The 13,461-nt window shown below is 57.3% G+C and overlaps 1 protein-coding gene across 3 annotated transcripts in view; it reads right to left on the bottom strand.

Annotated features, from left to right (window-relative positions):
- Nucleotides 1–612: 612 nt before the first annotated feature.
- Glis1 (GLIS family zinc finger 1) overlaps nt 613–13,461 on the bottom strand; it is a 196,951-nt gene continuing 184,102 nt past the window's right edge. For all 3 annotated transcript variants that reach the window (XM_076564661.1, XM_076564660.1, XM_076564662.1), the window contains 5 exons: nt 12,907–13,039; nt 8,358–8,514; nt 3,671–3,846; nt 3,171–3,338; nt 613–1,082 (listed from right to left, as the gene is read on the bottom strand). In XM_076564661.1, coding sequence (XP_076420776.1) covers nt 925–1,082; nt 3,171–3,338; nt 3,671–3,846; nt 8,358–8,514; nt 12,907–13,039 — 792 coding nt within the window. In that variant the 3' untranslated portion in view covers nt 613–924. The remainder of the gene's footprint in view (nt 1,083–3,170; nt 3,339–3,670; nt 3,847–8,357; nt 8,515–12,906; nt 13,040–13,461) is intronic.

Here is a 13,461-nt window from a genome sequence, read left to right as displayed (position 1 = left end):
ATCTCTTCCTCAGCTGGCACTCTACAGACTAGACGTGGGTCTGTTGTCTGGGCTGGACACTGGAGACGGGCAGAATGGAGGGAGAGCTGAGCAGGCCTTGGTGCTCAGGACTGGCCTCCTCTATAGGCTGGGGCCGTGTGTGTGTGGGGGGGTTCCCTAAGCACAGTGCTCTCTACACCCCAGCTGGTCTGTGGGGAACCTCCTCTTGCCTCTCACTTTCTGAGGCTGGTGGGTCTCTGTCCCTAAAGGCTTCCCTGGCCCCATGGTGTTCTTGACTTGCATACGGTCTGGACAGTGGGGCTTCTCTACCAGCTGAGGGCTCAGAGACGGTACAGCAGGCTGGCTCCATGATCAGGGTGTGTGTGTGGGTGAGGTGGGGGGCTGTCTCTGAGCACCTCTCAGGCCCCATCTGCTCCCCTGTTCTGGGGCTATCTCCACCTGGCTGTACTGGCCAGGGATTGGCCTGGGGTCTATAAGGACCAATATGTAGGATGGGGGAAGAGGGTCCCATAGCTGTGGCCCAGGGGCTCCTGGGCATCTTCATGCCCTTCCCTCAGATCTTCTGGGTCTCAGGCTTTAGGCTGAATCCCAAAGTAGAACCGGGCCTTCATATCTAATTTCCAGTTTTTAATGTTTTTCTTGTAAAACCAAAAATATAAAACTCATAGGGAGGTGGAAAAGCGGTCCTGTACATCATATATACACACGAGGTCTGTGATCTGAGAACCTTGGGGAGAGAGGAGACAGTCGAGGGACTGCCACGGGGCTGCAGTTTCTGGCAGGCAGCTCTGAGAGCAGACCGTCCTCCAGGCAGGGAAGTGCCCCCCGAATGTGGCCTGGCCGCCCCTGCGGGAAGCACCAGGGCTGAGGGCAAGCAGGTGAAGTAGTGTCAGGAGCTGGGCAGGCTGGTACAGCAGGACTCCTTCAGGTGTCTGCGTAGATGGAGGGGATGTGACTCAGGCAGTGGTCGAAGGCCCCATTGGGGAAGAAGCCGCAGTCCTCGGGACCACTGGACACCAAGTCTTCAGATGGCTGTGGCTGCAGTACCGTGGGGCACGGGGTCTCTGCCAGGGCCTCGTAGCCTGTGGGCAGAGAGCAGAGGGTCAGGGTGCGAAGGTGGCAGAGGCTGGGCATGTGACCCATTGGGGGGGGGAGCTGGTGACCCGGGTGGAGACGAGTCATAGGGTCTTGCTCTCCAAAGAGCCCAGGGCACCTGGGAAGACAGGCAGACGGCTTGGCACGGCCTCTCCAGTGCTTGACTGTGGTGTGGAGGGAGGGGGGAGGGAGGAGGAAGGGGGAGGGGGAGGGAGGGGGGAAGGAGGGAGGGGAGGAGGGAGGGAGGGAGGGGGAAGGAGGGGTGGGGGTGGCAGCATCATAGCTCCCACCTTCAGAGGTTGGCCCCTCTCGGCAGAAGGAACTCAGCTCCTTATTCCAGCCCCACCCCAAGCCCAGACTCAAGATGCCACAAGAGGGGAGCCAGCACCACTGGAACTCAGTAGGTGATCACTAAGCCCACTTCCTTCACAGCAGTTCCGTGACATGGGAGTCACTATCTTCAGGGTAAAGGATGGGCTCAGAGAGGGCAGGTGTCATCTGAGGTCACACTGCTAGGAGGTGGGGTCCATCCGGCCCTAGGGACACCTGGCTCCTCTGGTGGACATGCTGTTTCCAGAGTAAGATCACTGATCGGGAGCCCTTGACTTGAGGCAGAGGCCTGCAAGGATCATCCTCTCTAACTTCCTGTCCCTGATTCCTGCCATGGTTTAGGTGGCTTTGGCAAGGGGGTCTCAGGCTCCCACATCTGTGCAGTGGGGATGGGGTGAGCTGAAGCCTTTCGGTCCACATTGTCTGTTCAGCCTGGGACTGCTGTCATCGGGATGGGAGGTGGCTGGCAGTGAGGCAGCTGAATACAGCTGGAATGGGTGCTGGGGACAGGCCCTAAGAAGCCTCCTGTCCTGGGGTCCCGAGGCTTAAATCAGTAAGTCCCCCCTGGGTTGGGGCCAGGAGCACAGGACGGTGAAAGCCAGGAGTGTGGACACAGAGTGGGTATCCGACCACACAGGTGGCCTGCACACAGGTGGCCTGCACAAGGCCTGTCGTGTAGTCTCTGTGGCCCGTATCTACCTACAGATGAAGAGTTGCTGCACACAAACACAGGACTATGCACGTACAAACACAGCAACCTGCAGCAGCCCCGCACGCTCACGCACACAGGTGCATGCCTGTCTACGGAGCCAGCTGTGAGTCTCAGGGTAGGTAACGTGAGAGAGGCGGGTATGCGAACATCAGCACAACCCAGTGAATGCATGCATGCGCCATGGGTGCTCCTCGAGGTGCCCAGAACCACCTGGGCCAGCCCAGAACCACCTGGGCCGGCCCGCCTGCACACAGATGTGCTCCACAACGTGAGAAGGGAGAATACAAACACAGAACAGGCGTGAGGACATGCACACATGGCCGAACCCCCAGTGATGGTGGAGCCACAGGTCTGTGTTGACTGGAGGCCTCTCTGCCTGGCCCCGGGTCCAGTGTCCATGTCCCTCAGCCCACGCTGTGCTGCTTAAGAGCCCTCTGTAGGGCCTTGTGGCCTCCACTAGATCTGGCCCCCGAGGCTGATGTGGATGGGTAGGGCATGGCTCAGGTAATTCAGAAGGAGGGTCTACCCACCCGTATGCTGCCCTGAGCTCTGCTCTGCCTGCTGGACAGGACCTGATTCGAACTCCGGGCAACATGCAGCCCTCCCTCTCCACTGCACTCCTCTGCCCAGCCAGGGCTAGGGCAACAGACCCCAGCCCTCCACTCTCAGATCCCTGGCCCTGCAGAGGAACAGGCCCGCCCCAGGCGCTGCCCCTTCCTGTGAAGCAGGGATCGGTAGCTTTTCAGTCCCAGACCTCAGCAGGTGCCTGATAGATACTCAGTGTGACACACCATTTGGACCACGAGTTCCAGTCTAATTTGAAGAGCTCAGGGACTCCCGGCATCTAGACCCAGCTGGGCAGAGCTATGGCAGACACACAGTCACTCTGCTGGCTCTCCATGGGAGGCCTTACCACACAGGGCTGGTAAATACGAGACAGTTAAACATGTTAAAAAACGAGACAGACAACCAGCCCCAGCAGGGCCAGCCTTGGTAGTGAGTGCTCAGGGAAGGAAGGCTCTGGGCAGCTTACCTGGGGCAGGTAGAGGTGCGCTGAGGCTGGAATAGGTGTTGGGTCGGAGAGGGTTGAAACCATGGGCATCACCCACCAGGCCGTCCCTGGAGGCTGCTGGCTCAGTGGTCCGGTAGCAGTCACCGTAGGGGAAGCAGTTCTGGATGGAATGGAAACTGCCTTGGTAGCCTGCAAGAGGAGGCAGGGGCTGTGGTGATGGAGGGAAGTCATGGGGGGGGGGATCAGCCCCCTTGGTGCCTGGTCCAGGCACACAGGGAAAGGAAGAAGGATAGAAAGGCGGTCCTATGTGGCTGGCTAAAGTCGTCTGCAGCTGATGGGATGGTGGGCCCTCCACTTCCCGGATCCACCACACCCACCCTGTCTTCCTCCTAGCAGTAGGCCCCTCCGACCTGTCACTGAGGCGAGAAGCCCAATGTGGCCCTCGCTGTTCAGAGTATCCACCTGCCTCCCCCAGGCCCCATGCCCGTCCTCTTGGTCACAAACGGTTGAGTGCAGCTTACCTTGGGGGCTGGGTAGAGGTGGTGGTGGGCTCTGGAAGGGTGGGTAGGCTGGCTTGCTGGGGAGTGTGGAGAATGGCTGTCCCCCTGGAGACTGACTCTGGGAGGATGGTGGCAGCGGTGGGGGACCAAGCCCCTTCAGTGGGCTGACCATGGGTGAGAGGAGGCCAGGCCCCAGGCTGCAGAGGACAGAATGCCATGATTTCATTCGGGTGAGGCACAACCCGGGGCCTCACCACCTACTCTAATTTACAATGCCACGAACATGTCCACAAGCCTCCTGCTTGGTCATGTTCTAACGGGAATTATATTTTAGTTGAGAACTCAAGTTTTCAGGGCTGCCAATAAACAAGGGACAGGGATGCTCATGGCCCTGGAAGTCCACAGATCGGAGTACAAACTCCTAGCAGTTTCCACCAGACACAGACCTTAGAATGTCGGGAGCCTTGGTTTCCCTGCAGGCTGCTAAGTTTACCTCCTGCCATGCCGCAGCTGTCACGGTCATGGGTTGCTGGTGACCAGCTCTCCAACTGTGTGTGACTCTGACCTCCTGGATGTGGGGGGGAACAGACCATCTGATTCATGAGAGGTCCCCTTTGTGCATCAGGAAACCAAAATTCAGAGAGGCTGCTGCACAGTGCTTTCTGACCACACGGTCACACAACGCTGGCCTCACAGGTTTTGGTGAGGGTCAAATCAAAACCACGTAAACAAACGGCCCAGTACAATGTGCATATATGTCCTCATTAATAAATGCCATGACCAAAGGGAGGTGAAAGCTGACATTATTCTGTGGTGCAGCGTATCTGAGAGAGCCTCTCCTATCTCCCTCCCTGGCCATCTGTCTTCTACTTACATAGCTTCTGTGATGAGAGCCTCACTGCTGTGGGATGGTCTGTATGTCAAATGTGTTGCTCTGATTGGCCAATAAATAAAACACTGATTGGCCAGTGGCCAGGCAGGAAGTATAGGCGGGACTAACAGGGAGGAGAATTGAGAGAACAGGAAGGCAGAGGGAGACACTGCCAGCCACCACCATGACAAGCAGCATGTGAAGATGCCAGTAAGCCACGAGCCACGTGGCAAGGTATAGATTTATAGAAATGGGTTAATTTAAGATGTAAGAACTAGATAGCTAGAAGCCTGAGCCATTAGGCCAAACAGTTTAAATAATATAAGTGTCTGTGTGTTTATTTTATAAGTGGGCTGTCGGACTGCCGGGGCTTGGTGGGACCCGGAGAGAGAACTCTCCAGCTACACCTCACCACCTCCATTCATACACAACTGGAGGGATCCGGGCCCAAGCCTGTGCTCTTTGGAAGCTCTTGTGAGCTGAGACCACAGAGCTTGAGAGAGATGCAGGGACCTTGAGCAAGTTGTGCTGAGTGTCACCCAGGTTTACCGAGGTCCCTCCAGGCCAGGTTCCTACCTCAGGTTTCCATGCTAACCTTTGAGTTCTGCTCACAGGGACTCTGAACCTATCCATGCACAGGCTTGCAGCCTGACAGTGCACATATGCACTGTGGAGGGAGCAAGAGCAGTAGCAAAGTCTCCAAGGCTTTGGTTGACTTGTGGATTTGCTGGGCCATCTATATCAGTGGTTCTCAACCTGCGGGTCTCAACCCCTTTGGGTGTCTCATATCAGATATCCTGCATACCAGATATTTACACTACAATTCATAAGAGTAGCAAAAATACAGTTATGAAGTAGCAACAAAATAATTTTATCATGGGGGGGGTCACCACAACATGAGGAACTGTATCAAAGGTCACAGCATTAGGAAGGTTAAGAACCACTGCCCTATTTCAAAGCAGACAGCAAACCCAGGACCTTGGCTCTAGGTGACCCTGTCAACGGAGGCACATTCTCCTCCTCCTCCTCCTAGAGGTGAGATTTACAGGGCAGATCAGTGCCTACTCTGAAGGAACTAGGACTCTGGCAGGGACAGGAGATCCAGGGACACACTGGGAGTACCTTCTGCTGCCACAGCCTTGTCGAAACATTCCCATCTCCACACACTTGAGATGTCACTGTCTGAAGTTCAAGAGCCAAGTCCTCACGGACTCTCTGGACTCAACCTCTCCAACTGTTGATGTTTTCAGACCATGGGGGACAGGGTCTCCCTCTGTCAGTGCCAACAGTGAAGGCCAGGCCACAAATTGGATGACCACACCGTCCATTCTCCTGGCAGGAGCCAGGCTAAGACACATCCAGATGTGAAGATCTCTTTTCTTCAGAACTGTGTAGCAGGTCCTGTCCTGTCCCCTTCTCCCTGGACATCCAAAACCCAGCTGTGCCTTGCGGGGAGGGCCAGCTGTGGGTCTTCTGCATCACCAGAGCCCAGGAAAAGGGCCTGGCATGTGGCAAACAATGACCGATATCCACAAACAGGTTCTTTTTGGGCCAGGACCTCACTGTTTAGTCCAGGCTGCCCTTAAACTCATCCTCCTCCTGCCTCAGTGTCTGAGTGCTGATATTTCAGGTGTATGCTAACATGCCCTGCCACCAGCAGATTTCTAAACCACGCAGCCCCAAACCCTACGGATGAGGTGCAAGGCAGAAGCCAGCACAGATCTGGGGGAACATGTGTGGATCCAAGGTTTATTTTCTCTGTCCAGCCCCGCCATAAATTCGCCGTTGCCACCTTCACAGTGGGTGAAATTAAACAGAATGTAACTGCACACAGCTGACACACGGCTGACCTGTGTCACTCCGATAGCAAGAAGGTCACCTGGAGGAGCCCTCTCTGGCAGCAAGTGACTCCCACAGGACACTCTTGAGCCTCGGCTGAAGCCTATACAAGTTACCTTGGACCTGGCTGGCAGCCCCGGGGCTCCGTGTCTCCCCGCACAGGGCTGGGAAAGAAACCCACCAAATTTGGTGTCTCCGCTGAGCCAGGGTAAATACATTTGGTCATGAAGTCAGGCCCTCTTAGCATATTTCTGAGTGAATCAGATAATTCTGTCAGGCTATTTAAACGTCCCAGCAAACCGCTGGGGAGCCTCAAGTGGCCAGTCCCTGTTGACTTTGGCAAGCAGGGGAAGCTGAAGGCCTTCCCACCCATCTCTCCTCTGGGGCTGAAAAAGAAACCCATTCAGGCCAGCCTCAGGCCGTGTCAGCCATGGGGCCCTTCGCTCGGGCAGGCATCCGGAACCCGGGCGGGCGCCTGGCGGCTGGGGATAACGCTCCGCACTCGGCGGGCCAGGGTTGGGCGGGTGGGTTGGGGTCCTGTCTTGTCATCACTCTGTCTCTCAGGGCAGGCATTCCTGATGGGCACTTACGCCGCCGCCGCCGGCAGGCAGGTGGTGAATGAGGCCAAGCAACAGGCCTGTGTCCTGCAAGGGTCTCTGGTTTCATGTCTTATGGCTGGGGATGCTGAGGCTGGCAACTGGCTAAACAGGTGGCCTGAGCTGGGGCAGAAAGGGCAGGGGCGACTGTGGAGGGGACACAAGGTACACAGGCACGGGGAGGTGGTCCTTACCACCTTCCTGGAGGAAGAGACAGAGGCTTAAGGAGGGCCCAAGACTTTGGGTTCCTCACTCTTAGTCAGGATCAAGCCTGGGCCATGATTGCTGTTTGGGTTCTCCCCCCACCTGCCCAGCCTTAGCTCCGACTGACCCCCTCATATCTCATTCTCTTTATGTCCCTAACATGCTGTTGGCCCGGCCCAACCTTCAGGGTTCCTCTATGACTGGCCTGAGTCTGGCTCCTGAGACCTCTCTCCAGCTCAGCATTCCACACAATGGTTCCTCTTCCGGCATATCCCAGCTCTCACACGCCTGCTGGAATTTCCCATTCCTCCACCTGTCCCTGGAGCCCGGCTTAGCACTACCTCCTGCAGGCGGCCCACCTGGCTTGCTAGCTTCCTTTCTGAGCCTCCACAGCCCTTTCGGCTCCTTCTCCAGATGGCCAAGCTGTGTAGCCTGCCCAACGTCTCTTCACACAAAGCCAGGGGTGGCCGGGCACTGGGCCGGGGACCTGCCCACAGGAATCGGGAAGGAACCGACGAATGAACAAGAGGACCCAGGTAGGAGCAGCAGGCCACAGATTCGGTAATAAAGCCGGACTGATCCTAGGTGTACTGGGGCCAAGGCTGTGCAATCTTGGGGAGGAAAAGAGCAAGGAAGGAGGAAAGTACCCGGGCCAGGCCTTGGAGCAAGTCACTGTTGGTGATAAGCAAAATGAGTGGCGGGTGGGGGCTGGGACTCCCTCTGGTCATGTAGGAGGAGGGCAGCCTGTTCACCAGATCCAGCCAGTAGGGCAAGGAGCACACTGAACGCAGTGACCCTGTGGAAGGCTCTGAGGGTTCCAATGGGACCCAGGCTAGCCCCTCTATGGGAAGTCTGATATCAAATGCCCAAAGAGCCAGGGAGATGGAGGAGGGGTACTCCTGAGGGGCCCGGCTGCAGCAGCATTTTCCCAGGGGCTTCTGAAAGGAGGATGTGGGTGGCTGGAAGCCTAGGAACCAATACCACGTGCCTCTGGTGGTAGGGGTGGCCCTGGGAGTCATCAATAACATGGTACACAGAAGGCGGAAGAGAGCCCAGGACCCAGTCAGTGACGCATAAACGTAGGCTGCTGTCATGAGTAACAGCAGACTGTGTGCAGCTCACCCGCCACACTCTGCCTCGCCCACCTCCTACGCAAGTGCTCAGCTGCCACCCCTGAGGGCTGGCTTGCCATACATACCCATCCCTGGTGCTCTCGGCTGTGGGCAGAGGGGTCAGGTGGTGGTGGGAACCAGGGGTGACCTCCAGCGGGTGGTGCCTGGCAGGGACGTCATGGGAGGGGGACAGGATGCCTGAAGCAAGCCCATTTTGCGGGGTGACGGAGCCAGGATACACACCTGCAGGGAAGCAAACAGACGTCACCGGGCTTTGGCCACTCGCTAGGGTATGGACAGCTCAGGAGCCGCGACTGTCTGCTTATGGAGAGAGGATGACAAGAAGGACAAGGTCTCAGGAGAGGTGACGGCACCGCACCACGCTGGTTCAGATCGGGGCTAACGGAGCAGAGGCACTGTGATGGAGGTGGAGGGGGACTGTCAGAGGCATGGGGCTGGGAACTTGTATGGAGTGGGTTACTTCAAATCTCCACCAGGCTACTCTGGAGAAGCCCGCATGGCTCTGTACCCCCCAGAAGCAGACGGGAACCCTGGACTGGAGAGAGGAGAATGAAGCTCGGGGCTTGGGAGACCCTCCCACAAGCAGCGCTGCTGAAGGACAGTGAGGCTCCCTTTGCGTCCATCAACTACGCCTCCTCAGACAGAGGCAGGCAGGGCCAGGGTCTCCAGTGACCAGCCGCAGAGGAATGACTGGGTAGCTGGCCTGGACGGGCTGACTGATGAGGCTCCTGGGAAGGCCTACTATGGGTAGCTGTCCAGGCTGTACCCTACGCTAGGGTCCCACCCAAGGATCAGAGTCATCTTTTATCACTTCTATTCGTCGTCATCGACACAGGTGGGCTAACAGACCAAGAGGAACACCAGGTCAGAGGCACAGGCTGGTCCACAGGCCCATCTGAGGGTTTGGGGGCCACTGAGGGCAGCAATGGAAGGAGCCTGTCAGGAAAGGATGGCCCCTCCTCTGGCACAGGGCTTAAGATGGGCACAACAAGGCCTGCAGTGTGCTTTATGGTGCTGCAGGTGGCATCTAGGTTCCCATGCATGCCAGGCAAGACCTCTACCACTGAGTTACATCATCAGCTCAAGGGTAGAACATTTCAGATGCTCCCTACGTTGCCTGGAAAAAAAAGGGGGGGGGGACCAAGTTTGCCCTCTTGTTAACGTAGCATGCTTATCTGAATGGAAACGTCACTTTTCTTGAAATCAGTGATGATGAAATCAGTCATCAAGGTGACATCCTGCGAGGACTCTCCCTCAGGGCTATGCAACACCAGGGCAGTGTCCGCCAGCTGGCCAGTCCCTCCCCTGGCTGCAGCTCTTACTTCTTGAATATTGTTCTAGTTATGAGGAGGGGCAGTAGCTCAGACCCAAAGCTTTTTATGAGCTCTGAAGGGCTAGCCTGGGAACACCCAGGATGGGCTCAGCTGCTTAGCAGTCTAAGGCTGGCTCATCCTAGACTGGCCATTCTGATCAGAACCTATAGAGGCTATGTCAAGGAACTGAATGGGGCTGGGCTACAGGCCCGAGGCAGAGCCAGGGAGCTGTGGTACTGTGGCCCCAAATGTCTTTAAGCTGCCACTGCTGGGTAGTAGCACTCGGCTTTAAAGACCAGATGACGTGCAACCCTTGATGACGACTGTGGACAGACGATACCAGGAGAAGTCCCATTATCAAGTCATCATGGTTGGTAACTATGGTATTCATGTGCCAGGTTTTCTCCACATACCCAGTCTGACAATTTAGAAACACACTCCCTGAACATTGTGGACCAAATGGAGCGGGTGCCTACCTGAGGCAGAGGCTCCAGCTGAGCTGGGGTCTGGAGCGTCCAGTGAGGATCCTGGCTCTGCTACAAGCACTGTAGTGAGCTGCTCATGACACCCAGGCTCTGGGAAGGTACCCAGCACCCTGAGGCTCTCCTCCCCAGCGCTGCCCCCCCCGTCTGGGGAACCCCTACTGCCAGGGCCAGCAGTGCTGTCCGTTCCCCGCTGCCCGTCCTGGCCACACGTCCTCCTGCCTGGGCCAGGCAGCACCTGGAGGGGGCGGCTTCGGAAGCGGCTTGGCTTGGCGTTGCTCAGCCCGCTCCACTTTGCACTTTCCCCAGAACCTCCTCGCTTGCCATCTTGAATCAATTTGGGGGCCTGGCAGCTGGAAGGCTGGAATGCTGATAGCCTCTGCCACTCTGCCACCGTCCCTCTCACGTCCCCACTACCTGTCACGGCACCCGGTAGGGCTGAAGACAGTGACAAGCCAGTCATCGCTCGCTCACTGTCTGTCTTAGACTCCTCTGACCCTCCCAGAATCTGACCTCTGCCTTTGCTGCCGTCTTGGCCCATCCCCGTCCGTATGGCCCCAGAAAGACACGTGGCAGTGATGGATCGCGTACATGGACAGTGAGCGGCATGAAAAAAAATCACGAGACCCTGAAGGGCCATTGGAAGTGGGGACTGGGCCTACAGCCTCCCCAAACCACACCACTTTGGGCTATAAAGCAGCACCATCAATCATCAGGCATGAACACTTAGCCTCTGGCCTCAGCATCTGTTCCCCACTGTGCCTCAGGCGTCTGTACGGCCCAGGCCCATGAGTGCCTGGCAGGCCATCCTTCCCGCTTCTTGCTGGAGTGAAGGACTGAGTCCAGCTCAGCCAGCACACAGTAGGGATGACGAATTATGGAGGGTGCTCTCCATAGAGAGCTTGTAGGAGACATTCCATGAAGAGCCTGGCCTCCTGGACACATCCTGGGTTCAGGCAGGCACCTCCCAAGTGGAGTGAGCAGTGGGAAGCTGGCAGTTCCCCACTGAAGAGCTGCTGGGATGTATTTTCAGCTCTGTCCTCACAGCGGGTGGGCACGGGAGGGACCCCGCGGAAGAGTTCACCTTCTCAGACTGGGCAGCAGGCCAGGCAGGCATGCTCTTAGCAAGAGGCCCTTCTTCCTCTGACTATCCCTGGTGAATGTGTTTCTCACCAATGTGGCTCGCAGTTGGGAGCTAGAGGAGACAATATCTGCTGAGAGAGACAATGATTGCCGTCCCTGGCCCTCAGTGAGGACAAAGAGGCCCTTAGGCTGACCTGCTGCTGATTATCTGGATGGGTTAGTCCTTGTCTGGCGAGTCTCCTAGATGGACACGCGGGGCCCAGGCAGCTGTGGCCTATCAGCAGGAGCCTCTCTCTGGAGTCCTGAGCTTGGGGTCCCAGCAATAGGATCAGCCCCTTCCTGTCCTAGTGTAGCAATTTTGGGGCACCTAGCTGGAGTGTGTGTGTGTGTGTGTGTGTAGCCCTCCTCCTTGCATGTACCCCTTCTTGTGTATACTTTGGGGGCATCCTCTGCAGGTGGGTGAAAACCTGCTCTCCCAAGGCTGTCTGGTAAGGGCCTAACACATTTAAAGTCCGATGCTACTGCTTCCATGTTTGGGGGGAAGAATAAAATTAAGACAATAAAGACATGCCGGGCGGTGGTGGCGCACGCCTTTAGTCTCAGCACGCGGGAGGCAGAGCCAAGCAGATCTCTGTGAGTTCAAGACCAGCCTGGGCTACAGAGCGAGTTCCAGGACAGGCTCCAAAGCTACACAGAGAAACTCTGTCTCGAACCCCCCTCCCCCCCAAAAAATGCTTTAAATGGTTGAAGTAATTCAAGAAATCCCAGGGGGCAGCCGAGCTCTCTGCTCTGAGGCTGTGGTTTCCTCAGGGAGCAGGGGTAACAGGCACAGCACAAGAACCATCAGCTCTATCTAAAGGCCAGGCTGCCCGCAGCTGGGCAGTGTTCCCAAGCCATGGAGCCAGGACTCCTGCCATGGCCTGAGCGTGCCCTGCAGCCGGCTGTCGCTGCTCGTGCTGGCCCAGTGGCTCCGAGTGCTGCTGTCCCACGGGCCTGCGGGGTCCGGCCCAGAAGGCCCTGCACAGAGCTCAGCACTGAGCAGGCTGTGGTTTGTCCAAGCTGCCCACCCTCTCAAAGCCTTGGTTTTTCCTCTGCTGAAGGAGCCACGCTGGGCACTGAACAGGACCTGGGTCTGGTCCGGTGTGCCTTGGAGTGCCTCACTGTGGATGAGAACCTGGCTTACACTCAGGGAGACAGACACTCTTCACAGTATTTCAGACAAGGCCAGCGTCCCCCCAGCCTGATTCTGCAGGTGCCCCAGACGGGTGCTGTGGACTCTGGGATGAGGCCAACTCAGGCCTTCCCCAGAGGAGTTCCCAGCCACAGGCTGGTGGGGAGACAGGAGGAAACTGTGACAGTCCTGAGGACACTTCCTAGAGGAGGGGACAAGGAGCCCGGTTCTGAGAGCAGGGTAAGAGCAGCCTAGGTGAAGGAAGGGGAAGGGCCTTACTCAAGTGTGGAAGGGGACGTGGGCGCCATCTTATGGCAACAGGGACTTATTCAGGAGTGTTCACAAGCATCTACTTACTTAGAAGAGGAGACATCTTGAAAGTGGCGGGGGTCGGGGGGTTGGGGGGTGCATGACAGAAGCAGTGAAGTCTCAGGGAGCAAGGCACTCGGCAGCAAGTCTGACCCATGTGTCCTTGGGCTGACAGTGTGCCGGTGTCCTCCCAAGGGATGCTTGGCAGAGAAGGGCCCCACTGGCTGGGCCCCCGCCCTGCCTCATGCACACATACCTGCTGGGAGCAGCTCCTGGCTCAGGGATTGGCTGCCCTTCCCCCTGCTGGCTGGCAGGGGTGTGGACGCGTGGAGTTGCTGCAGCACCAGACACTCTGACAGGACAGCCTCCGGATCGGCACCCGTGTGCAGCTGGAGGGCAAGAAGCAGCGGGGAGGTGTGAGTGTCCGGCCACCTGCCCACGGGCACCCTGGCTTCGGGGGACGAGGCAGGAAAGGCAGCAGTCCTAGGCAGGACCTTCTCTGCTGTCCTGGTCTCCTCACCGGGAAGGCGGGCTAGTGGACGCTGCAAGGACTTCTGGGAAGAGATCCGAGGGCAGGATCTGACATGCAAGGATGATGTTCCTAGGAGGGGGTATGCCAGAAAGGCTGGGCATACCTTCAGCCCACTGAGCCAGGAAAGGAGGGAGTGGAACCTTTCAGGCTGGAGTCAGGGGCCTGCGTGTCTTGGGAGGGATTTCTTCATGGTCCCTGGGGGGATCAGCTTTAAAGGTGTGGCCTCAGCATAAACCGGGAGGGACAGTCAAGGGCAACTACTGGGCTTTTGCAGCTCCC

The sequence above is a fragment of the Peromyscus maniculatus genome, chromosome 2 (genome assembly GCF_049852395.1).
Source record: "Peromyscus maniculatus bairdii isolate BWxNUB_F1_BW_parent chromosome 2, HU_Pman_BW_mat_3.1, whole genome shotgun sequence".
Taxonomy (NCBI): Eukaryota; Metazoa; Chordata; class Mammalia; order Rodentia; family Cricetidae; genus Peromyscus; species Peromyscus maniculatus.
This window is presented reverse-complemented; position numbering and strand designations above follow the sequence as displayed.